The 25,070-nt window shown below is 38.0% G+C and overlaps 1 protein-coding gene across 2 annotated transcripts in view; it reads left to right on the forward strand.

The window, feature by feature from the left end:
* The first annotated feature begins 11,537 nt into the window (after positions 1-11,537).
* Positions 11,538-25,070, forward strand: part of EGF (epidermal growth factor) — a 102,186-nt gene continuing 88,653 nt past the window's right edge. The window contains exon 1 of one of the 2 annotated variants that reach the window (XM_082462766.1): positions 11,538-12,128. In XM_082462766.1, the coding sequence (XP_082318892.1) occupies positions 12,002-12,128 (127 nt within the window). In that variant the 5' untranslated portion in view covers positions 11,538-12,001. The remainder of the gene's footprint in view (positions 12,129-25,070) is intronic. The other variant, XM_082462765.1, reaches the window with a different exon arrangement.

Here is a 25,070-nt window from a genome sequence, read left to right on the forward strand (position 1 = left end):
GACTCAACATAATCAGCATAAAACAAATGCATGCAACCCAAGGGGATTTCAGGTGAGATACATTCCCTTAAGCAATCAACTGGATGTTCTTGACTCAAGGTAGTAAATGTGATTGGGGAAATAGCTGTGAATACCATTCTTTCTGTGCCCCAGAAATGTCACCCTTCTCTGGAATGTGATTAACTGGGTGTTCAGTAACATTAAAAAAGCATGAAATAGATTGCTAGGTGCTGAACGTTTTCCTTTATTCATTTTAGAATAAATGGCATGTTTACAGGAGACTAAGGAAAAGGCCTATTATTGACTTTTGGTGAGCTCGGTGCTCTCAGACTCTTGATTTGTTTATTGTTTTTATCAGTAAATTCCAGGTGAATGTTAGGTACAGAGTCAATAAGTGTGAATTGCTCCAAGCCGTGTAGCATGCTGGAAAAAATAGGAACAGAGCCATCAAATGAAGTTCCGCTTTTAAATGGATTAATTCTACCAAAGATCAACTTGTTCAAATATTAAGTGAATCCAGGCAGTAAAGTCACCCCTATGCCCTCTGACTTTGCTCTCCGCCAGCCTCCTCCTTGTCCCCATCCAAGAACAGCATGGACAGCTGTGATAGAACACAGGGTGTGTCTCTGGCTATGGGACTCAGATGCCACACACAAGATTCTCTCTCTCATCGTGGCATTTAAGGTTGAGATCCACACGCTGGCTTTTCTCCCTGGGCAGCTGGGAGGTTGTGTGGGGTCACAGGGCTTCTCACATGGGTGCATTGCTCCCCCTTCCCATTGGCCTCATTTCCTTCTAGGGTAGAAGTGATACATCTCCGCTCCCCTTAAGGGTTCCTCAGAATTTTCCAAATGATCAGGCAGGTTTTTACCTTAGATTGATGCTATATTTTGGGAATGACTTCCATGAGGGAAAGCTAAAACTATCAGGCCCATGGAGAATTTTGCTATTATTGGGTTTTTGGAACCTAGTTGCCTATGCGTAGATTTTTGAGGGTCTCAAAAAAAGACACACACAGAGCAAGATGTTTTCCTATTCTTTTTACATTTAACCTGCTAGTCATCTATTTCTTCACTTGACAAAAATATACCGAGTGCCTGCTCTGTGCCAGGCACTATCTCTGTATTGACAAGATGTATGGCTGGTCATATGACTTAGGAATCTGGTAGGAGACTTGGAGTAGCTCCCTCTGAGATAACTTTAAATAAAAATAAGCCAGTCACCAAGCAGTAATAATTTTAGAATCATAAAAGGAAATGGGAAATTTATAATATCCAGATACTATTCCTAGTTCAAGCTTTCTTAGTTATGTGATCATGAGTTAATTAATGTCATTGATGTTTTCTTCAGAGTAAAGGAGTCCGTTGGCTTAGGAAGTAGAACCTGATTCCTGTATTACTGCAAGAACAACTCAAACTACACCAATCCCTTCAGATAAATGCCAAGCCCATTATAAATATATTGCAAATCCAGAAGACCCTATAAACTTTCATACATGAATTATCATTGATCCATTAAGAATGATTCCTAACTTTTGATTTCATTCTATGCTTTTGGTACTCCTCTCAGTAAATGTGGGAAATAAAAAACTATGCTCTTCCCCACAAATGAAAAAAATCTTCAATTTTCAGCCCAAAGCCCTGCCTTTGTCTTTTAATCCCTAGGCCAAAATAATCCATATTTGACTACCCTCCTGTGGGCTATGCTTCTTATTCTAAGTATTTATGTTTTTCTCAAAGAAGGGTGAATCATGAGACCAACTGTTCTCATTGAAGACTCAGATGTGGGTAATGATTACTGTATATCTAATACTTGCTACACATGAAACATTCCACATGGAAACTTGTTTTAAAAATTCATAACCACATTACATTATTACTTTAACATTTATTTGAAGAAAAGAGAAACATTTAACACTACTAAACAGACAAGCTTGATAGGAAGTAATGAAATGTCTCATCTTGAAGAAACACAGTGGAGGGCCAACTCCAAATATCCTTAGACGGAATCTTGAAGGAAATGCTTTAGTAAATCTGTACATCTACATCAAAAAATAGACTGAAGGAAAACTAGGTTAGTAAGGTAGAAATATAAACATCATATAAAACAGTACTGATTAGGCTCATGTTTCTACCCACATATGCCTGTTTCAATAATTTTGTCAAGTAAACATCTAGTTTATTAAAAATTGTCAGAGAAAAACTGTAGCGTTGAGGCTTTGTGTTTCTCTTCCAAAGCTGGAAATATATAATATGATGGATTGAAATTAATTTTCTAACAATGGGCAATATGGAGATTTGAAATTTTACACTAAGCATCCTTTGGAGAATTACTGTATCTTAATTTAATCTCAATTTTTAAACAGAGGGTACGTTTTGGACTCCCAAACATTCTTGACATGAGCTACCAAGACTAGATATATGATCCTTACCTATGAAGTGTTGAATTCCGGATGGAATTTGGAGTAGTTTAAGTGTGGCCCCGCTGGAGGTAGGGAAACATTCTAAGGGAATTGCATTCTAAATGTGGTTTTCCTTTTAATAAACAAGGCGGTCAGAAGGAGAGCACTATCAGAGGCAGCAGACCTGAGGGCAGGATTTCTAGGTTATAAAAGAACTGAACATAATGCTCTTCATCTGAAGTCAGTGGATATTTTACTTAAGTCGCCTTTAAAATTACAGCTTTAAACAACACAGTCTTAACTTTAAGATTATGGGGGTTCCCCCCCCATAATGTCACTACCTATTCAAATAAACTATTTTCAATTTTTCTGTGTTTCTTATCTGTTATACAAAATAATAAACACTATAATTGTAGGATAGATAAGAGTTTGTATTTTTTCTATTAATTTTGTGGTAAACACTTCCCTTTTAATGACTATATCACATTCTCGTAATAATTTCTTAACTATTTCTGTTGTAAATGAAAACTGTTGCTAATTTTTGCTATCATGACTAACAATACCTATTTGTATTATTATAACTTCTTTATTTTTAGTGGAGAGATTATTCCTTTAGGGAGAAATTGCCAGGAGTGAGATTACATGGTCAACGCCTATGAATATTTTTATGGCTCTGAAATGTGTTGCCAAATGGCTTGCTAACAAGGTTGCACCAAATGCGAGGCGGCTCCTAAAGGTCAGACTTATTTTAATACCAGATCAACATATGTGTAATATTAAACTGACCGTTTACCAACTGGGGGGAAACTAAGCATATCATTTCTCAACATATAGAACAAGAGTATAATCTAGGAATCATGTCAAAGTCTGTCATATTGTGAATGGGCTAGGTTATCAAAAACTTCAGTTCTGTTCATTTTGGTAATAATTGTAGAGTAGACCCCCTGCTGGAAGTTACATTTTGGACAAGCTGTGGCCTAAGACCCAGGTATGATAATCTCAATTCTTCTTTTTGCCTCAGCACACATGAGAGGACTGAGGCTGTAACGTTTACTTGTATATACACACGGTAATCACCTTCATTTGAGGGAATGAAGAATGAAGATTATAGCTGGTTCTCAAACTCTGTGGAAACAATGTAAATTTCCTTTGAATAAAAAAGGCAGCCAGATTCTGATGTATAGTTTTAAAATACTGCACATAAGAGGTTTCATCTGCACAATGCCAGAGTTGCATAATTTTGTTATTCTTGGTTTAGCAGATACATTTCATGAAAGGATTAAAATGAACACATGAATGCACCCAGGGAATCTGGAACCACAGGTGACCTATGAGAGAATGGATCCTTTCCTTGACATAGATTTAATTCAGGTGAGCTGTCACAGGATCCGAGATTCAGTGTTTTAATTGCCCCAGCATGTCTTGGTCTCAGCCAAAGTGGCTAAATTCCTTCCTCTCTTCTTTCCCCAATGTACTTAAAGTCTTCGTGTAGAATTTGGAATAACACCACCTTATTGGTTATTCCACAAACAAGATACTCACTTGCATTCATTCTTGGGGTTGTTTTCTTATAATCACATTTGACTTCCCTGTCTTGAGCACTGCTTCAAACTTCCGTGAAGATCCGGACATCTATTTATTTAATTTGATGGCTGCCTCTTTTTCTTATTATCTCCAGGCACAACTTTATGGATCACTGAAAAAGACTACTTCATTTTCCAAACAACACAAATTATGGCATTCACCAGCAGCCAGAGAGACCTTATCGGGTAGAATTTTAAACATAGGGAGACACCAAAGAAGTTGACAAAAGAGGACAGAAGGTGGCTGTGGTAACCCCTATTTTCCTGTTGATGCCCTGGTCTCAGGAGCTGGCATGGGGGATGGGCACACATCTTCACATTATTAGTGAAATAAAAGAGGCCCTAGAGAGCAGTGGTTTAGGCACATACTCTAGAGTCAGACAGACATGGTGTTTGTGTCCATCTCCATCACTTAATAGCTCTGACACATTGGGCAAGATCCTTAACTTCTCTAACCTCATATTCACCTTCCATAAAATGGAGTTAATGTCTACTTTTCATAAGGACCAAATGGAAGCTTTTCTTCTTCATCTTATTCCTGAGGATGGCTCCTGACTGATGGCAAGTAAAGATAGCTGATGTTTGAGAAAAAAAAAAACATGATTTTGTATCATATTTTTAATTTTACATCTGATATTGTGAGCAAAACATTAGGCTTTGGGCTCAATGAAAAAAATACTCATATAGGAAATGTTTAGCAAGGTTGCAGGATACAAAGTCCATATATAAAACTCAATTTTATCTCTATAAAGGAGCGACAAACAACTAGAAAATAAAATCAGAGGACTATTCATTTGTAAGAGCATTCAAAAAACGTAAAATACAAATAAATTTAACAAAAGGTATGTAAAGCTCTACACTGAGAAGTCAAAAACATTGATGAGAGAAATTAAAGAAGACCTAAATAAATGGAGAAATATAGAATATTTGAGATTGGGAGGCTTAGTATTGTTAAAATGTCAGTTCTTCCTCAATTGAACTATATATTCAGCGAATATATATGCGGAGAAAAATAAACTTCAACTCCAACCTCGTATAATATACAAACATTAATAAAGATGAATCGCAACCCCCAACATAAAAGCTTAAACTCTAAAAGTGCCTAGAAAAAAATAGGAGAATATATTGAGATCTTGGAGTAGATAATAATTTATTAGAGATAACACAGACAAAAATATAACTGTAAAGGAAAAAAATGATAAATTGGACTTCATCAAAACTAAAATTTTTTGCTCATCAAAAGATATTGTTAAGAAAATGAATAGATAAGGCATGGACTGGGAGAAAATATTTGTAATACATAGATCTGATGTACATATTTACATATTTGTAATACATAGATCAGATTTGTATCCAGAATATATGTAAAGAACTTCTACAAATCAATAAAAATATTTAAAACACAATAAAGAAATGGGCAAAAGATGTGAATAGACATCTCACAAAAGAAGATACATGAATGATCAATTAACATCTGAAAAGATGGTCAACACCAATATTCATCAGAGAAAGGCAAATTAAAATTGCAATGTGATATTATGTTACACCTACTAAAATGTTTAAAATTAAAAAGGCTGCCAATACCAAATGTAGGTGAGGGTGTGGAACAACTGGAACTCACACGCATTGCTTGTGAGAATATAAACTGGAGCAGTCACTTTGGAAAAATGTTTGGCCGCTTCTTATGAAGTTAAACATATACCTACCCTATGAACCAGTAATTAGGTATTAACTGAAAAGAAATGAAAACATTCATTGAGCCAAACCTGGAAACAATCCAAATGTCCATCAACAGGAGAATGGATAAACAAATTTTGATCTATTCATACAAAAGAATACTTCCCAGAGATAAAAAAAGAATGAAGTACCGATATAAACAACAACGTGGATAAATAGCAAAAGCATTATGGTGAACAAAAGAAGTCAGACACAAAAGCAAACCTACTGTATGACTGCATTTCTATAAAGTTCAAGAACAGACAAAACTAACCTATGACGATAGAAATCAGAACAATGGTTGCCTGTGGACATGGGTGGGGTTGACTGGAGAGAGCACAGGGAAATTTCAGCAGTAATGGAAACATTTTGTCTTGGTTGAGGTGTTGGTTTAATGTGTATATACGTTTACCAAAATTCATCAGATTTTATACTTAAAATCTGTTCACTTTGTATAAATTTTACTTTAATAAAATAAAACGTGAATGCATCTCAACTGGAAGTCAGGCTGGGAAACCAAATGAAAGCAACTTAATTTTGTTTTTCTGGTATTTGAAACTTTAAAAATATATCATTTACTCAAATATTTTCTCTCCACCATCTATTTTATACATCTTTCCAATTTTAAGTTGTAAACCATGATTATTTTCACACAATTTCTGTCTGAAGGTAGAGGAATGGAGAGAAGATACTACTTCACAGTTTAATAAATATAATAAAAGCAAAGGAAGAGCTGAAAATATGGTTTGCATTTTCATTAGTTTCCAGCAAGTAGTTTTAATTATATGAAATTATATATAATTTATAGCATCTGTAGTACTCTTGTCAAGCCTTCAAATGTTCTATACTTAATGGAACTATGCTTTCTATAGATTCAGCAGAATTGAAGGTCAGGGGAAAGATTGTACAGTCGACCCTCCATATCTCTGGCTTCCACATCTGTGTATTCAACCAACCGTTCGTGGAAAATTTTTGGAAAAAAATTCCAGAAAGTTCCAAAAAGCCAAACTTGAACTTGCCACGTGATGGCAGCTATTTACGTAGCATTTACATTGTATTAGGTATTATAAGTAATCTAGATATGATTTAAAGTATAGGAGAGGATGTGTGTAGGTCACATGCAAATATGACACCATTTTATGTAAGGGGCTGGAGCATCCTTGGATTTTGGTATCTGAGGGGGTCCTGGAACCAGTCCCTTGCAGATACGAAGGGACAACAGAATTGTGGATGATAGAAAAGTCAGAGTTCTTTCCATTAACTTTTGATACTTTTAGAAGTTAAAATACCTGACAGAACAATGAAGGAGGGATTGTTGGAGGAGGTCATCAAGAGGACGTGACCACCAGTTGACCTGAGGCCCTTCACCCCCTCCCCTCCCCTGCCCTTGGAATGTATGTTCTGCCCACCGTTCTCATAGCCGGAGCCATTTCAAGGACTCGGCCTTGAGAGAGCAATGTGTTGTTGAGATCATCTGGATGGAATACATGACTGAACTCAGTTAAGGCCTCTACATAAAATTTTAAGATTTTAGGGGGTTAGCGTGAAGATTTACTCATTTTGTGGGTGCCCAAGACAAGCCTTGTAGATAAGTTCCCTTACTTATTAAACCTGCCACGTACCAATCAGGAGTGGTCTGCCTCTTTCTTTGTTCTCTTCTGCCCTCTGTGTTCAGAGGCCAGTTTCGATTTTCACCCAGGGAACTCCTGAGGTTGCAAACCAATAGGCATGCTGGGATTGCAGTCTAAAATGAGCTTTTTTTTTTTTTTTTAAATTTAAATTTTGTTGCTGCTTCACAGAATTAGGAATTATATATTATGGATTATTATGTTCTTTTAAAAATAAATACCCAGTTTCTGAAGGCTTGTTTCTTCCTCTTGGTCAGAGGAACCTTTCTAGGTGATTGGAGTGGACTTAGCTGAAAGATGGAGCATGGGTAGGACTTCTCTTTTCCTTCTTATTTACCAAGTACTTTTAAAAATCTGATTTCTTTCATTAGAAGCATGGTATTACTTAATCTGTGCATTAAGCATAGTATTACTTCTTTTTTTTAAAAAAAATAAAAAACTGTTTTTCTTAAAAGCAGGTTTAGGTTTACAAAAAAAATTGTGCAGAGAACAGAGAATTCCCATATATTGCCTTCCCTCCCCCTCCCTCCAGTTTCCCTTACTGTTAATACCTTGCATTAATGTGGTCCACTTGCTACAATTGATGAGCCAATATTGATGCATTATTATCAACTAAAGTCCATAGTTTACATTAGGGTTCACTCCTGTTGTTGTACATTCTGTGGGTTGTGATAAATGTATAATGGCCTGTATCCACCATTATCAGATCATACAGAATAGTTTCACTGCCCTAAAACTCCTTTGTGCTCCCCCTATTCATCTCTCCTCCATCCCAAACCCTGGCAATCACTGATATTTTTATTGTCTCCATAGTTTTGCCTTTTCCGGAATGTCATATAGTTGAATTCCTACAGTATGTAGCCTCTCAAATTGACTTCTTTCACTTAGCGATATGCGTTTATGATTCCCTCATGTCTTTAGTGGCTTGATGGTTCATTTTGTTTTACTCCTGAATGATATTCCATTGTATGGATGTACCACATTTTGTTTATCCATTCACCTATTGAAGGACATCTTCCAAAATTTGGAAATTATGAATAAGGCTGCAGTAAATATTCATGTGTAGGGTTTTTTGTGGATATAAGTTTTCAACTCATTTTGGTAAAAACCAAGGAGCACAATTGCCCTTCTTCTTCAATACAATTTTTATATCTGGTATTCATATCTTGATAAATGGTAATTTGCCCTTGATATCTAACTCCTGTGCCTGGGATCCTAATTTCTTGTCCTTAATACTATTTCAGTTTCTGCCATGTATGAATCGCTAAGAATGCCAGACAGATGTCAACAACTTTGTTTTTGAAGAACAAGAAAATGTTTTCAAATCTTGTAGGAACTGTCCCGATACAATTGACACTTATTGATAGAAGTGGACCATGAAATATTCTGTGTACTCTTTCTGTGGATGGATATTTAATAGTCACTCCTACCAAAACACACTGCCTTGTCACTTCTGGTTCCTGTGATCATATACATCTTTCTTTTGATGATATCCCAGCCTGTTTATTCTGATCTAAAACACCATCTAATGAGGAGAGAATCATGACTTCAGAATTCATATTCTCCAGAAGTGTGTGTAATATTGGAAAAAATTCTCAGCCTTTCTTATCTTCAACGTCCTCACTTGTGAAATGGGGCAATAATACCCACCTTGAAAGCTGGTGTTGAGGAATGGAAGCAATGTGAATAAAGCATCTGTATTTCCTATATGCCTGACATATTGGAAGCAATCTGTTGATGGAGTGGTGGTGGTGATGATTAATAACAGCTGTGTGTACAGCCAGGAGAATTAAGTGCTTTGTGCTTCAATAGGGAAATTTTATCTGAAGAGTTAGAATGATGACCAGCACACCTAAACATATCTCCCAATAGCCTCCCTTCTCCTACTGATGTCCACTCATGTTTAAAAGCATTCAGAGCTGTCCCCTTGCCGTTAACATCTAACTCTCTCATGGACTTACCAGCAGGTCCTCCCATCCAACTGCATCACCTCAGGATCTCCAGATCTAATAAATAAGCAATTTTTTCTTTGTCCTGTCACAAATCCTGTTGTCAGCATGGCCTTCCTCCCTCTCCATGCCCGTCTGAGGCTTCCTAATTAATCCAGAAAGCTTCGCTGCATGCTCTGGTCCACATAGTTTGTGCAGTTCCCCTTCTTTCCTGACACCCTCAGAATACTTGGTGACTGGTCATTCATTAGTTCATACTCATAGACTCTTCTTTGTTGTGGTGGTTAATCAACCTCAGCAAGGTCTTGAACTTAGGGACCATGACTTCTATTTCTTGTATTCCCTACAGCGTCCTATCACATAGAGCTCTTTAATTAATCAATGAATTAGTTAATTTGACTCAATCCCAGAAACTAAAAGGTATTAGGCAGCTCAAACCCATAAAGCTACAATAGATTTCTAGGCAACTTTAAAATAAGGAGGATGTTCATTTGTCCAGGAGAGGTCCAGTTTTATTTAGAAATAAGAATATGGACTTATTAAATATCTCCGGATGTCCTTTCTAGGTGATAGCCCCTGTCCTATGTATTCGCCATCTGGGCAACCTTAGGTTGTCTCTGGATGAGCTGGGATTGACCTTTAACATGAGTCACCAGCCTCAGCATCTACCACACCCATGTTGACTTCATCATTTCCTAAGGGGCTTATGCTCAACATTAATGACCACATTAGCCCAAGTGACATGTAATTCGGAAAGCAAGATTTTTTACAACAAAAATAATATGAGAGAGTCAAAATCCAAATAGAATATATTTGTGGGTTATTTCATATTTGTGTTCATGTTATTCTCCTCTCTCTTCTCCACTAACATAGACTGTCCTCTAAGCAAGCTCCTTCTACTGCTGTCACCTGTGACACCGGCAACGCATTTGCTGCAGGGGAAGCTCATTAACAAGGTTAGTAACTCAGTGCAGGGTATTTGTAGGACATTCGTTCTGAGTCTTGAGTCTGAGTCCAGAAAGCAATGGAATATTCCATGTATCCCCCCACATGACTTCTGCTGCCCCCTAGGGTCTGTTTCTCCTGTAAGGGGTCAGAGCTGCCTGGCAGAGGCTGGCTGAAATCAGAGGAATCCTGACTTTAGCTGTTTCAGAAAAGTGACCCAGTGTTTGAAAATGACAAGAACATAATTAAACATGAGTAAAAGGCTTGGAGTCATTCCCGTTCTCCATAAGGGGTGTTCACCAGCGTGACTGTTATTTTTGTGACTATCGCTTTATCTACATTTTGACTAACACTGGGAACACTACCTCTGGGCAACTTAAATGAAAGCTTATTTTCCAGGATGAAATAAATTGGCAGAAATTTCCATTGTTCATCAAATCTGGTGTAAATGGTTTGCCTGAGCTGGATATTTCTGGGTCCTGGGTGCACTCCTGAAGAAACAACTGCTGCTGTTCCAAGTAGAAAGTGGTCGAGCAGACAGCTATTCCACACTTGCAGCTTTTATTTTCTATCACTGAGATGTGAAAAGATAGCCTAAACTATCTGAGAAGGAACAGCATTCAGCTATGCTGGATTTCCAATGCTTCCCAGATTTTGTGCTATTAGCTTATTTTTTCCAACACGGCTCTATGATAACAATCCCCTCCTTTCCCTGCACTCCTGGCCCCTCACGATGTTTTATTATGGTCCTGCTGAAAGAAAAGGTGTCTGTGCATACTGTAGCTCTTCATCTGGCGTCAGGGATTTCCCTTTGATTTGGAAAGAATAATCTTTCAAATTCCGCTATAAAATATACAGGAGGGAGAAAGATTAAGCTCCAGGAATGTGCACCGGTGTTGACATTCGTTCAAATAATGAGCTGAAGGTCATTTTTCTTTAATATTGCTCAGGTGAGTGATCAATTGCTCTAAAGTCTGCATTATCAGCAATGCTGTTCACCACTGATTTATACAACATGGTTTAGCTTCGTCTCCATCCTTCCAGATATTCAAGCCTAGCCAATATTCAGCAGGTACCTCCAAGACATCACGAGCAGCTCCCCAGCCCCCTCCTTGCTCTCCCCCTGGTTCTGCCCGGAATGTTTATGGTGAATAGCCAGCTATCTCCTCCTTGGCAACCGTCCATGCTTTCCTGTAACTGGAATTGCCCACATTCGCATTTGCAAACAGAGGCTCACTCAAGTGTTGCTAAAGGAGAGGGGTGGAGCCAAAAAGCTTTAAAAAGGAAAGGGGAGTCACTCTACTTTTCAAAAAGAGAAACCGCGTTTGGGGAGGAATCGTATGTCCATATTTCTTCTTTCAGCCTCATCAAGCGTCGTGGTTGGAACTTTCCACCAATTCTTTCCTTTTTTTTTTTCCTCTTTCTAGCCTTGGCCCTGCCGCTTTGCCTGTCACAGTGAAGTCCGCGGCAGGCCTCCAGTGCATGGCAGTTAAACTCCGCGAAATTTGTCATAAGGGTGTCAGGTATTTCTTACCGGCTTCCCAAAAACTTAGATAAAGAAATCTTTCCCTGGAGTGTCCCCTTCAGGCTGCATTTTGACGCTGTCTTGAGTTGAAGGAGAAGGAGCTCGAGGGCAACAGGGCAGCAGAGGAAAAGATGCCCCAGGGCTGCAGGCCAACCCGGGTGGACACACTGGGGGTCAGACATACCCACCTTGCTCGGGCTATGCTCAAGCAAAGTCAACTTATTTTCTATTGAGAGTTCAAGCCCGTCAAGATTATGCTGCTGTTCCTTATCATTCTGTTGCCGGTAGTTTTTAAATTTAGTTTTGTTAGCCTCTCAGCACTGCAGCGCTGGAGCTGTCCTGAAGCTGCTCCCTCGGGAAACGGGAATTCTACTTGTGTGGGTAAGTAACCCCATCAAAAGGAGTTCGCGTCTTCCCGGGAACTGCCCTCAGATACCTGTTCATTCCGTCTTGTATACGTGGGCATTTTTTTTTTTTTTTTTTTGGTTTGTCTTTGGGTGTGTATATTTGTTTCCTTTTTGTTTTCTAAGGCTGGCTGTTAGAGCTAATCTGCTACTAACTATAAAAATTCACGGCTCTCAAATCGTTCTTGTGTGTGTGAGTGAATAGGTCTCATTTTTAACTAGCTGAACGTTTCACGTAAACCTCCGTCTTGATTCTGACATGAGGAGTGATTAAATACTTAGTTGATTAGCTTTACACGGGAAACTGGGGAAACAGATGGCTTTTTTTTTTTTTTTTTTTTTGAGATTGTCTCTAAGCCATGAAGAAAAAAATATCCTCCTTCGGATAAATTTGTTTTAAGAACTCAGAGGCTGCTAAAAACCAGTGAAAAATGGGAAGGGAATTGGGAACAAATGTGATTCTATCATTGTGAAAGTTAAGCTAAGTTTCAAGTTAAACCGCCTCCCATTCTCCCTCACTGCTGTTTCTGAAGCTCTGACGCAGCTCCAGTTTTTAGTAACAGGTGCATTGTAATTTTGGGAACTGCTAAGAAACGCTAATATGCCACAACCCCTCCCATATTAAATGGGTTTTTAATCAAGAGTGAGTGGGAATTCTACTGAATGTAAAATAGCAATCCTGAGTAAGGACTTTGCCTGAAAAAATGTCTCTTCCCCCTGCCCCCTCCTCGATTCATTTAATTTAATCCTTGGGTGGGTCTCCAACCTGCTGCTCCAACAAGTTAGACATTTCCATCCATGACAGACCATGAACTGCCCTGATATTCCTTTCTTGGCATTTTGCCCTTCTGAGAAGAAGGCTAGCTCCCAAAAAGAGGTAGATTGAAGGAAATACAGTAGATTTTCCAGAAGAGAAGCCTCTGGAATATAGCACGAAATAGTGGAAATAAAGGGAACACTTCTGAGGCAAACAGCTGTCGTTGGGCTCCTGTCCTGGCCGTCCCGTAAAGGAAGTTACCAGTGAGGAAGTCAGGGCCCTGTCACCAGGCAGCATTTACTGGAACAGGTGAGCAGAGCCCTAGGGTACTGGAAGCAAGGACTGCGTTCTAGTTATCTCCATGTCCCCAGCACCTAGAACATTTCTGCTCTCGTAGTATATGCTCAATAAATTCTTGCTGAATGAATAGAGTGTGTTTCCCTGGTCTGCTAATCAAAGCCCTGAAGAATAGCAATGAAAAGGGAATAACAAAAGACAAAAATGACCTCATGAGCCTGTTACACAGCTGTTGGAGACATAGCTTTGCACATAGTCATGTCGAGTGGACTGGACCGCTTTGGGGTGGAAGTAGTTGGCAAGTGACCAGAGTCAGGCACTGCCATCTGCATGGGATGAGGGGAGATAGTGGGAGCCACTCAAGAAGCAGAACCTGAGAGAGCAAAAATAATACGAAAACGAACTTTTACTCATGGCTTTAGAGTCTCAGGGAACAAGCCGATCCCTGCTAGCAAGTGAGTCTGCACCTCATGCTTCTTGCTGCCCCCCCGCCAGTGGCTCAGAAGTGCCTTCACTGAGGCTGGTTGAAGAAATAAACTTGAAGCCCAGGATAGAGACAATGAGTTAGGGGGACTGTGTCACGGAGTGGAAGGAACAGAGGTTTTAGAAGCAGACATACCTCATTTCAAATCCATGCTACCTACTTAATACTTGAGCTACAGTGGAATATTGCTGAAAAATAATAATGCCCCCTTTCAGAATTGTTGTGTGGATTCCATGAGATAACACGGGAAGTGCACCTGCCACGGAGGCTAGCAGATTGTGCTCAGTAAATGTCGTCTGGGCTCCATATCTTGGCTGAATCTCTTTGATCAAATCCTATCACAAAATGCCTTACTTGAACACTGCAGTGACATGGCACAGACCCCACGGAGGGTGGAATGTCTGGATGCCACTTTGTGACTCTGTCTCTTTGCTCTCTTGTTCCTCGCGAGTCACAGGTTTAAAACCCCTACTTTATACTCCACGTCTCCTGTTAGCTGATAACTGCCTGGGTCACACCCTATGCCCCATGCATTTCAGAGGATAGTATTTCTCCTCTCTAAATAGATATGGTGCCATCATCTTTTTTTCCTCTAATTAAGTTCTACTTGCCTTATTCCTTGCCCCTGGCATTGAGACAGACCACCTGTAGCCAGCCTGACCCAGCAGGAAGAATGCTTTGTGGTCTGATTCAGGTAACTTTATGCAATGTTGTCTTGCATGTGACTGTGAGCCAGAGAAAACAAGTGATAACACAACTGGGTTTTCTTTGTTTCTTCCCTCCCCTACACCTCCTGCTTTTTTTTTTTTTTTTTAAAATCAACTGTGTATTCTGTTAGCTTCTGTTTGAACTACAGTACATAAGGAGAGCAGTAAGGAAAACTGCTGGCCAGTGGCTTCTGAACTTTCAAGCCTATTTGCCCTGGAGGAGAAATAGCAGTTGAAAAGGAACTGTTCCTGTTTTATGTCTGTACCTGCATTATTTATATGAACTTTCCTGGTAAATAGAGTGAAGAAGGAGTACAGGTCAAGCCTCAGAGAGCTGGCTGCAGGCTGGATCCTGGGGCACTAGTTAGCCAACTGGGGAGATCACTTTTAGCAGTAAACAGTGAAATCACTGATTTCAGCACCGGTTAAGGCTTGGTCAGCTTCCCAGTCAAGTGCAAACCAGAGGAACTCCATGATCAAAACCTTGTTTGTTTTTTCAGCCAGTTACGCAAAAGCTTTTTCAAAAAAATCTAACTGCAAAGAAATTACAGGAATGATCTTTTATGCGTACCATGTGAATAAAAACATCACCTAAATACTCAGTGGTTTGTGGTCTTTGAGGGGGAGTAGAGCTTAGTGGTAAAGAGCTTAAATTTTGGAAACTGCCTGCCTGGGTTCAAATCTCAGTTCTGCTGCTTGTGAACTGTGTGTCATTTTCCTCAGTATCAAATAAAGATAACTACTCCCTCCTCCAAGGATTGTTGTCAGGGTTGTGTTAAAGTATTTGTTTTCAATGCTGGCTGTACATTAGAACCACCAATGGGGTTAACATCCGGTCGGTGTGAGTGAGTGAGAGTCCCTTCTGGAGGTGGAACCTGGGCATCTTTTTCTGTTACTCTCCCTTGGTGATTTCAACAGGCATAATGGGCAGCCTGGGTTTAGGACCACTCAGTTAATACATGTAAAGTGCACAAAACAGAGCCTGGCATGTAATAAGCACTCAAAAGTCTTAGCTGCTATTAATATTTTTATTGTTGTTAACATTTTATTGGTGGGAATAGTAGTAGTATCTTCTAAATATGGCTTAGTTTCTTCTATAATAATTGAATTTCTTTTACACATGGAAAAATGCCACATTGAAAAAACCCAATGACAGTTTTATAACATTACAATTTGTAGTCAAAATAATTTCAACATACATAACTTGTATTTCTGTGCTCAAAGGAAATGTTTATTAAAAACCCAGAACTGTATCAAACTGGTTTGAGTGAGTGCCCTTGTGGAACTGCAGCTCCAATATTTGTCTTTCTGTGACATCAACTGATAAAAAATTCCACTGAGTGCAAAGTAAGTCTGCTTGTTAGATTTCTTACCAGTAGTGATTTTAACAACAGCAAAAAACAAGCCACTTGAAAGTATTTAAATTTCTTATGTATTTTTTTCCTTATGTTTGGAACCAATCTCCCTAAGATTTGTAAAGCTGTTGAGGGCATATAAAGGAATGATAAATTAGTTCTTCAAATGAATTTACATTTTTGGGCTAGTTGGGGGTTGTCCATTTTATTTGACATTCAATTTAGAAGTTGGAAGGCGAGACTTATTTGCTTATTTCAGAGTAGAGCAAATAATTGTTTCCCATCAAAAGTAAATGGACTAGTAATTTGGCTTTAGTAAATTCAGAATCTTACTTTATCATCTACAAATTTGCCTTCATAAAAAATCCATTTGAAATAATTCCTTGTATAGAATAAATGGTTGGGCTTTTTTTTTTTTAAACATCAGTAGTCTCCAAACTCCCATCTGTAAAAAAAAAAAAAAAAAAAAAAGTTAAAATGTGGACATACGCTCCCAATACACATTTGTTTATTTATCAGTTACTTACATAATATATATACTAATATTATGAACATTATACAACACATAACATTTCTAACATTTTCTTTCCACACAATAATGAACCATCTTACAATATCTAAGTGGTACACATCCTACTTGGGAGAGACTGTTTCAGAGAACTAGTAAAATGATGGAATAAATGCTTCATCCTTCTTCCTTATTAGCTCAGCTCCTTTCACGTAAGCATGAAGAGAAAAGCAAAAAGGTTGCTAAGTTTTTTTTTAAAGTAAAGGGGAATTATTTATAGTGAATGACTTTTTTCAGAATATGTAATTGTAGAAATAAAAATCGATCTCCCCAGTTGGTTAACTTAGCGCCCCAGGATCCCTCCTGAAGTAGGGTTGCGCTGAAATTCTGCCATAAGGGCCAGAAGAACAGACCACATCCCTAAGAGTGGGTTGGAGTTTCATAAATTCCTCTATGGCCTGCTGGGGTCATAGTATCTTAGGATTTTTAAATAAAAATGGTCTGTGTCTCTATCTCATGTTCTGGAGAAACTCATTGTCCCCATCCTCTATCCTGGAGGATTGCTGGGCAGGGACGGTGATGTGGAAGGAAAGGCTCTGTGTCCACTTGGTCCTTCCACTGAATTATTATTATTATTATTATTATTATTATTTTTTAGAGCTCCTGACTTATTTATTTATTTATTTATTTATTTTTTGGCTGTGTTGGGTCTTCGTTTCTGTGCGAGGGCTTCCTCTAGTTGCCGCAAGCGGGGGGCCACTCTTCATCGCAGTGTGCGGACCTCTCACTGTCGCGGCTTCTCTTGTGGCGGAGCACAGGCTCCAGACGCGCAGCCTCAGTAGTTGTGGCTCACGGGCCCAGTTGCTCCGCGGCATGTGGGGTCTTCCCAGACCAGGGCCCGAACCCGTGTCCCCTGCATTGGCAGGCAGACTCTCAACCACTGCGCCACCAGGGAAGCCCCTTCCACTGAATTATTGACTACTGTGTGCCTTGCTTCCCTCACGTGCTGTCGCTTTCCCACACTCCATTACCTCACACCCACACCACCCTGTTTCACTTCTCAAAAGAGCCAGTGCCTTGGGCTGTGAGGGTACAAACTTAAACTGAAGGCTTGGGGCAAAAAAAAAGTCATGGTCACATCCTGATCCAGCACATCAAACAACTAGAACAAAATGTTTTTCATTCTTGTACTTAAAAGTTAAATAATTGTTTTGTGTGGAAAAGCCTTACCCACCATCCTCTCTTGAGCGCCAGCTTCTCTCCACATTTAGCCATCCCTGTTTCTCCCTCAGTGACCTTGATCTACACCTACTCCTCTTTTTCTCGGCCTCCTTCGTCTGTTTCAGGCAACCATTGTAGATTTATTCCTCCTCCAATTCTGTTTGCTTGATCATAACCTAGGCCTCTCTTTATAAATAATAATTTAAATACCTTAAACAATTTCTAAATAGTACACTGGACTGTTTTAGTAAAAACAAAACAGTTGTTTCTCAGAAGAGAAATTCTGGCCACAGGTTAAACCAATCTTTTCGCTTGTCTTTCCACAATGGGGGAATGTTAAGTTTGAGACAGAAGAGAAGACCAGGTGGTGGGAATGCCACGTGAAGCGGAGACTTTTCCTGAACTCTCAGGCTAGGAAGGGGCTGCGGAGTTCCAGGGTTAGGGGAGCCCTTTCTCTGGCCCGGTGGACACAGTTCAGAAGTGAGGTAGGGCGCTGCCTTGAAAAGAGACCTTCATAAGTCTGGTCTTGGCCAGCCATTTTAAGGTGGGTTGTTCTTCTTTTCTATTAATCACTAGTCATTAAAGAAAATCTGATTAAAAGTTAAAGATTGATCTCACTTGCGCTGAGGAAAATGAGCAAAAGGCCAGTCCCACGTTTCAGGTGAAACGGTAGAATGGCAGGTAGGAGGGACTGTCTCCCACAAACACTGTGACTCCACAGTGATGTGGCCGGAATGGGAGGAGGACGGACGAGAGCCACCAGTGGGTGAAGATGAGAGAGGCAGAATGTTCCCCAGTCAGTGGTCTGCTATTAGGAGAATCAAATTGTTTGGATTATGAAGCAATTATGATGTCTCCTCTCTTATTTTTATCATTGACCCGTAGATTCTATTGTACTAATTTATTTAGATTAATTTATATACTGTCTCTTAATCCAGACAGTTAAAAAAATCAAACATTAGACCTCAGATGAAAGGAAACAAAAATTCCTTATCTGGGAAACTCGCCTTCTAAAATCTGTTCGACATTCTTAACCTTTTAGTCACTTTGATTATAGTGGAGAAAAATCGGAAAAGAAACTAGTAACTTTCCAATATGTGTAAATTGCCTGATCTAAGATATTTCAGCAATTACTTTAATGAAATAGTTTTGCAAACCTGTTCTGAGGAAAAAAATTAAAGACTCAGTAGCTAGCCGCAATAGCTGAAGAACTTTTTCAGAATGTCCAAGTCAGTTTTAAACAATGTACTTTCTTTCAAGGAATTTCTCAGTATTTTTCAAGAAATTCTCAAATTCCACAAAGCAATTTAGTGTTTAGTTAAGTTTTAGTAATAACTCCAAATTTGAGCAATCCTAGGGCTAGGGAACAAAATGTTAGTTTCACTGTGTTATAGTTTCTAATGTTAGAATTAGAATTAACTTTAAGAAAGAACCAGGAACAAAAACAACAACAGCAACAAAGAAAACCTTGAGCATTGAAACATAATTGTCCCCACTGTCTATTTACTTCTTGCCTACAGGTGAATACTTTCATCCAGAACGCTAATACTACTCACCATGAAGGGAGTATTACCTGGATATTAGGTGAACCAGGAATGCAGATTTATTTTGTAGGGATTCTTTATTAACAATAATGTTAATACAAATATTAGCTTTGCATACCATCACTCCAGTCATGTCCCCAGCTGTCCCATTTGCTGGGACCCACAACAAGAAGATGACTGAGATCCAGGCCTGAAAGGATGTGTAATGTTTTTGTCAGGTGTAGAAGAAGAAAAAATTACATTAAACAGAGGAGACCTTTATACTTCTTGAAAGATCTAGCCATATCTGAAAACACATTGTATTTTATATGGCCAATGTAACTAACCTCTGAGGGCAGTTGTGGAATAATACATGTAAATACATGTATGTCTTTCTTTTTTTTTTTTTTTCTACACTTGTCTTTTCTTATTTTCCAGTATCAGATGTATACACAAAAGGGTTATCTTAGCTATCTGGTGGCCAACAAATTTTTGTACAGTATGAATTATGCTAAAGAATAAGCCAAGTAGCAGTACATTTAAAAAATGTATAAGTAAATGAATATTATAGATTTTCCCTAAATATTAGAGTCAGATGAAAATGCAGATTTTTTATAAAGGAAAATTATGTAAATTATGAACTACTAATGCATTGGTATACATCTTCCCTGTATAGTGTCTTATATTCCACTTACTATATTACAAACATTTTTTTTTTTCACACACACACACACTGTATTTTATTTTTACAAGAGATAAATAGACTGACACCAAGCATTGTACATGGATGACCACAACAAAAGCAACAATGATTGCCATTACCAAACATGAAGCACACTCATACTATGTCATAATATTGACATTCAGTCCAATAAACCTCCACTGTAACAGCTCCTTTACTTTGCAGTGAAAATTGATTTGTATATTCTTTGCCTCTGAGTCCTTGTGGGATTTTTTTTTTTTTTTAATTCAGACAGAAAGTCACAAAAATTATACTCATCCTCATCAGTTCACTCAGTCCCATGTAATTAATTGTTTTTTTTCATCTTGATCTTTTGTTAGCACTTTTATGAGTTCATCAGTTTTTCATCAGAGTTCTGAAAATGCTTATTCATTCAGTTCAGCAGTACAGTCAGTTACCAGAAACCTGTACATGTCAGAGTCTTTTCCATGAATTTCTTGAAGATGAAACCCTTTTATAGGAACATATTTGCAAAATCATCAGAGTACACCCAGAACTGTCTGTAAATGACAAAAGCCTTAAAAATGACCACGGTAAAAGATTTGATGAAAGTTCATAATAATGCAGTTGACAAGAAAATTAGTTATTTCTGAGATATACATTTTAAAGTAATAACTAGGATTATTACTTATAACATTATACCAAAACATATAAGATTTTTAGAAATTTCATGTAATGTCTGAAACATTTATATTAACATATTTCCATACATATTTCCATACAAATACAAATATAAGATTTTTAGAAATTTCATGTAATATCTGAAACATTTATATTAACATATTTCCATACAAATACAAATATAAGATTTTTAGAAATTTCATGTAATGTCTGAAACATTTATATTAACATATTTCCATACAAATAACCCAATGAAAGTTTAGTATTAGTTGTTTTGTTTGCTTTTTTATACTGCAGGTTCTTATTAGGCATCAATTTTATACACATCAGTGTATACATGTCAATCCCAATCGCCCAATTCAGCACACCACCATCCCCACCTCACCTCAGTTTTCCCCCCTTGGTGTCCATATGTCCATTCTCTACATCTGTGTCTCAACTTCTGCCCTGCAAACTGGCTCATCTGTACCATTTTTCTAGGTTCCACATACATGCATTAATATATGATATTTGTTTTTCTCTTTCTGACTTACTTCACTCTGTATGACAGTCTCTAGATCCATCCACGTCTCAACAAATGGCTCAATTTCGTTCCTTTTTATGACTGAGTAATATTCCATTGTATATATGTACCACAACTTCTTTATCCATTCGTCTGTTGATGGGCATTTAGGTTGCTTCCATGACCTGGCTATTGTAAATAGTGCTGCAATGAACATTCGGGTGCATGTGTCTTTTTGAATTATGGTTTTCTCTGGGTATATGCCCAGTAGTGGGATTGCTGGGTCATATGGTAATTCTATTTTTAGTTTTTTAAGGAACCTCCATATTGTTCTCCATAGTGGCTGTATCAATTTACATTCCCACCAACAGTGCAAGAGGGTTCCCTTTTCTCCACACCCTCTCCAGCATTTGTTGTTTGTAGATTTTCTGATGATGCCCATTCTAACAGGAGTGAGGTGATACCTCATTGTAGTTTTGATTTGCATTTCTCTAATAATTAGTGATGTTGAGCATCTTTTCATGTGCTTCGTGGCCGTCTGTATGTCTTCTTTGGAGAAATGTCTATTTAGGTCTTCTGCCCATTTTTGGATTGGGGTGATTGTTTCTTTGATATTGAACTGAATGAGCTGTTTATATATTTTGGAGATTAATCCTTTGTCCGTTGATTCATTTGCAAATATTTTCTCCCATTCTGAGGGTTGTCTTTTCGTCTTGTTTATGGTTTCCTTTGCTGTGCAAAAGCTTTGAAGTTTCATTAGGTCCCACTTGTTTATTTTTGTTTTTAATTCCATTACTCTAGGAGGTGGATCAAAGAAGATCTTGCTGTGATTTATGTCAAAGAGTGTTCTTCCTATGTTTTCCTCTAAGAGTTTTATAGTGTCCAGTCTTATATTTAGGTCTCTAATCCATTTTGAGTTTATTTTTGTGTATGGTGTTAGGGAGTATTCTAATTTCATTCTTTTACATGTAGCTGTCCAGTTTTCCCAACACCACTTATTGAAGAGACTGTCTTTTCTCCATTGTATATCTTTGCCTCCTTTGTCATAGATTAGTTGACCATAGGTGCGTGGGTTAATCTCTGGGCTTTCTATCTTGTTCCATTGATCTATGTTTTTGTTTTTGTGCCAGTACCATATTGTCTTGATTACTGTAGCTTTGTAGTATAGTCTGAAGTCAGGGAGTCTGATTCCTCCAGCTCCATTTTTTTCCCTCAAGACTGCTTTGGCTATTCGGGGTCTTTTGTGTCTCCATACAAATTTTAAGATGATTTGTTCTAGCTCCGTAAAAAAGGCCATTGGTAATTTGATAGGGATTGCATTGAATCTGTAGATTGCTTTGGGTAGTATAGTCATTTTCACAATGTTGATTCTTCCAATCCAAGAACATGGTATATCTCTCCATCTGTTGGTATCATCTTTAATTTCTTTCATCAGTGTCTTATAGTTTTCTGCATAGAGGTCTTTTGTCTCCCTAGGTAGGTTTATTCCTAGGTATTTTATTCTTTTTGTTGCAATGGTAAATGGGAGTGCTTCCATAATTTCTCTTTCAGATTTTTCATCATTAGTGTATAGGAATGCAAGAGATTTCTGTGCATTAATTTTGTATCCTGCAACTTTACCATATTCATTAATTAGTTCTAGCAGTTTTCTGGTGGCAGTTTTAGGATTCTCTATGTATAGTATCATGTCATCCGCAAACAGTGACAGTTTTACTTCCTCTTTTCCAATTTGTACTCCTTTTATTTCTTTTTCTTCTCTGATTGCCGTGGCTAGGACTTCCAGAACTATGTTGAATAATAGTGGTGAGAGTGGACATCCTTGTCTCGTTCCTGATCTTAGAGGAAATGCTTTCAGTTTTTCACCATTGAGAATGATGTTTGCTGTGGGTTTGTCCTATATGGCCTTTATTATGTTGAGGTAGGTTCCCTCTATGCCCACTTTCTGGAGAGTTTTTATCAGAAATGGGTGTTGAATTTTGTCAAAAGCTTTTTCTGCATCTATTGAGATGATCATATGGTTTTTATTCTTCAATTTGTTAATATGGTGTATCACATTGATTGATTTGCGTATATTGAAGAATCCTTGCATCCCCGGGATAAATCCCACTTGATCGTGGTGTATGATCCTTTTAATGTGTTGTTGGATTCTGTTTGCTAGTATTTTGTTGAGGATTTTTGCATCTATATTCATCAGTGATATTGGTCTGTAATTTTCTTTTTTTGTAGTGTCTTTGTCTGGTTTTGGTATCAGGGTGATGGTGGCCTCATAGAATGAGTTTGGGAGTGTTCCTTCCTCTGCAATTTTTTGGAAGAGTTTGAGAAGGATGGGTGTTAGCTCTTCTCTAAATGTTTGATAGAATTCACTTGTGAAGCCATCTGGTCCTGGACTTTTGTTTGTTGGAAGATTTTTAATCACAGTTTCAATTTCATTACTTGTGATTGGTCTGTTCATATTTTCTGTTTCTTCCTGATTCAGTCTTGGAAGGTTATACCTTTCTAAGAATTTGTCCATTTCTTCCAGGTTGTCCATTTTATTGGCATAGAGTTGCTTGTAGTAGTCTCTTAGGATGCTTTGTATTTCTGTGGTGTCTGTTGTAACTTCTCCTTTTTCATTTCTGATTTTATTGATTTGAGTCCTCTCCCTCTTTTTCTTGATGAGTCTGGCTAATGGCTTATCAATTTTGTTTATCTTCTCAAAGAACCAACTTTTAGTTGTATTGATCTTTGCTATTGTTTTCTTTGTTTCTATTTCATTTATTTCTGCTCTGATCTTTATGATTTCTTTCCTTCTGCTAACTTTGGGTTTTGTTTGTTCTTCTTTCTCTAGTTTCTTTAGGTGTAAGGTTAGATTGTTTACTTGAGATTTTTCTTGTTTCTTGAGGTAGGCTTGTATAGCTATAAACTTCCCTCTTAGAACCGCTTTTGCTGCATCCCATAGGTTTTGGGTCGTCGTGTTTTCATTGTCATTTGTCTCTAGGTATTTTTTTATTTCCTCTTTGATTTCTTCAGTGATCTCTTGGTTATTTAGTAACGTATTGTTTAGCCTCCATGTGTTTGTCTTTTTTACGTTTTTTTCCCTGTAATTCATTTCTAATCTCATAGCGTTGTGGTCAGAAAAGATGCTTGGTATGATTTCAATTTTCTTAAATTTACTGAGGCTTGATTTGTGACCCAAGATGTGATCTATCCTGGAGAATGTTCCGTGCGCACTTGAGAAGAACGTGTAATCTGCTGTTTTTGGATGGAATGTCCTATATATATCAATTAAATCTATCTGGTCTATTGTGTCATTTAAAACTTCTGTTTCCTTATTTATTTTCATTTTGGATGATCTGTCCATTGGTGTAAGTGAAGTGTTAAAGTCCCCCACTATTATTGTGTTACTGTCGATTTCCTCTTTTATAGCTGTTAGCAGTTGCCTTATGTATTGAGGTGCTCCTATGTTGGGTGCATATATATTTATAATTGTTATATCTTCTTCTTGGATTGATCCCTGGATCATTATGTAGTGTCCTTCCTTGTCTCTTGTAACATTCTTTATTTTAAAGTCTATTTTATCCGATATGAGTATAGCTACTCCAGCTTTCTTTTGATTTCCATTTGCATGGAATATCTTTTTCCATCCCCTCACTTTCAGTCTGTATGTGTCCCTAGGTCTAAAGTGGGTCTCTTGTAGACAGCATATATATGGGTCTTGTTTTTGTATCCATTCAGCCAGTCTATGTCTTTTGGTTGGGGCGTTTAATCCATTCACGTTTAAGGTAATTATCGATATGTATGTTCCTATGACCATTTTCTTAATTGTTTTGGGTTTGTTTTTGTAGGTCCTTTTCTTCTCTTGTGTTTCCCACTTAGAGAAGTTCCTTTAGCATTTGTTGTAGAGCTGGTTTGGTGGTGCTGAATTCTCTTAGCTTTTGCTTGTCTGTAAAGCTTTTGATTTCTCCATCAAATCTAAATGTGATCCTTGCCGGGTAGAGTAATCTTGGTTGTAGGTTCTTCCCTTTCATCACATTAAGTATATCATGCCACTCCCTTCTGGCTTGCAGAGTTTCTGCTGAGAAATCAGCTGTTAACCTTATGGGAGTTCCCTTGTATGTTATTTGTCGTTTTTCCCTTGCTGCTTTCAATAATTTTTCTTTGTCTTTAATTTTTGCCACTTTGATTACTATGTGTCTCGGCGTGTTTCTCCTTGGGTTTATTCT

This window comes from Balaenoptera physalus, assembly GCF_965194825.1.
Source record: "Balaenoptera physalus genome assembly, chromosome: 5".
NCBI lineage: Eukaryota > Metazoa > Chordata > Mammalia > Artiodactyla > Balaenopteridae > Balaenoptera > Balaenoptera physalus.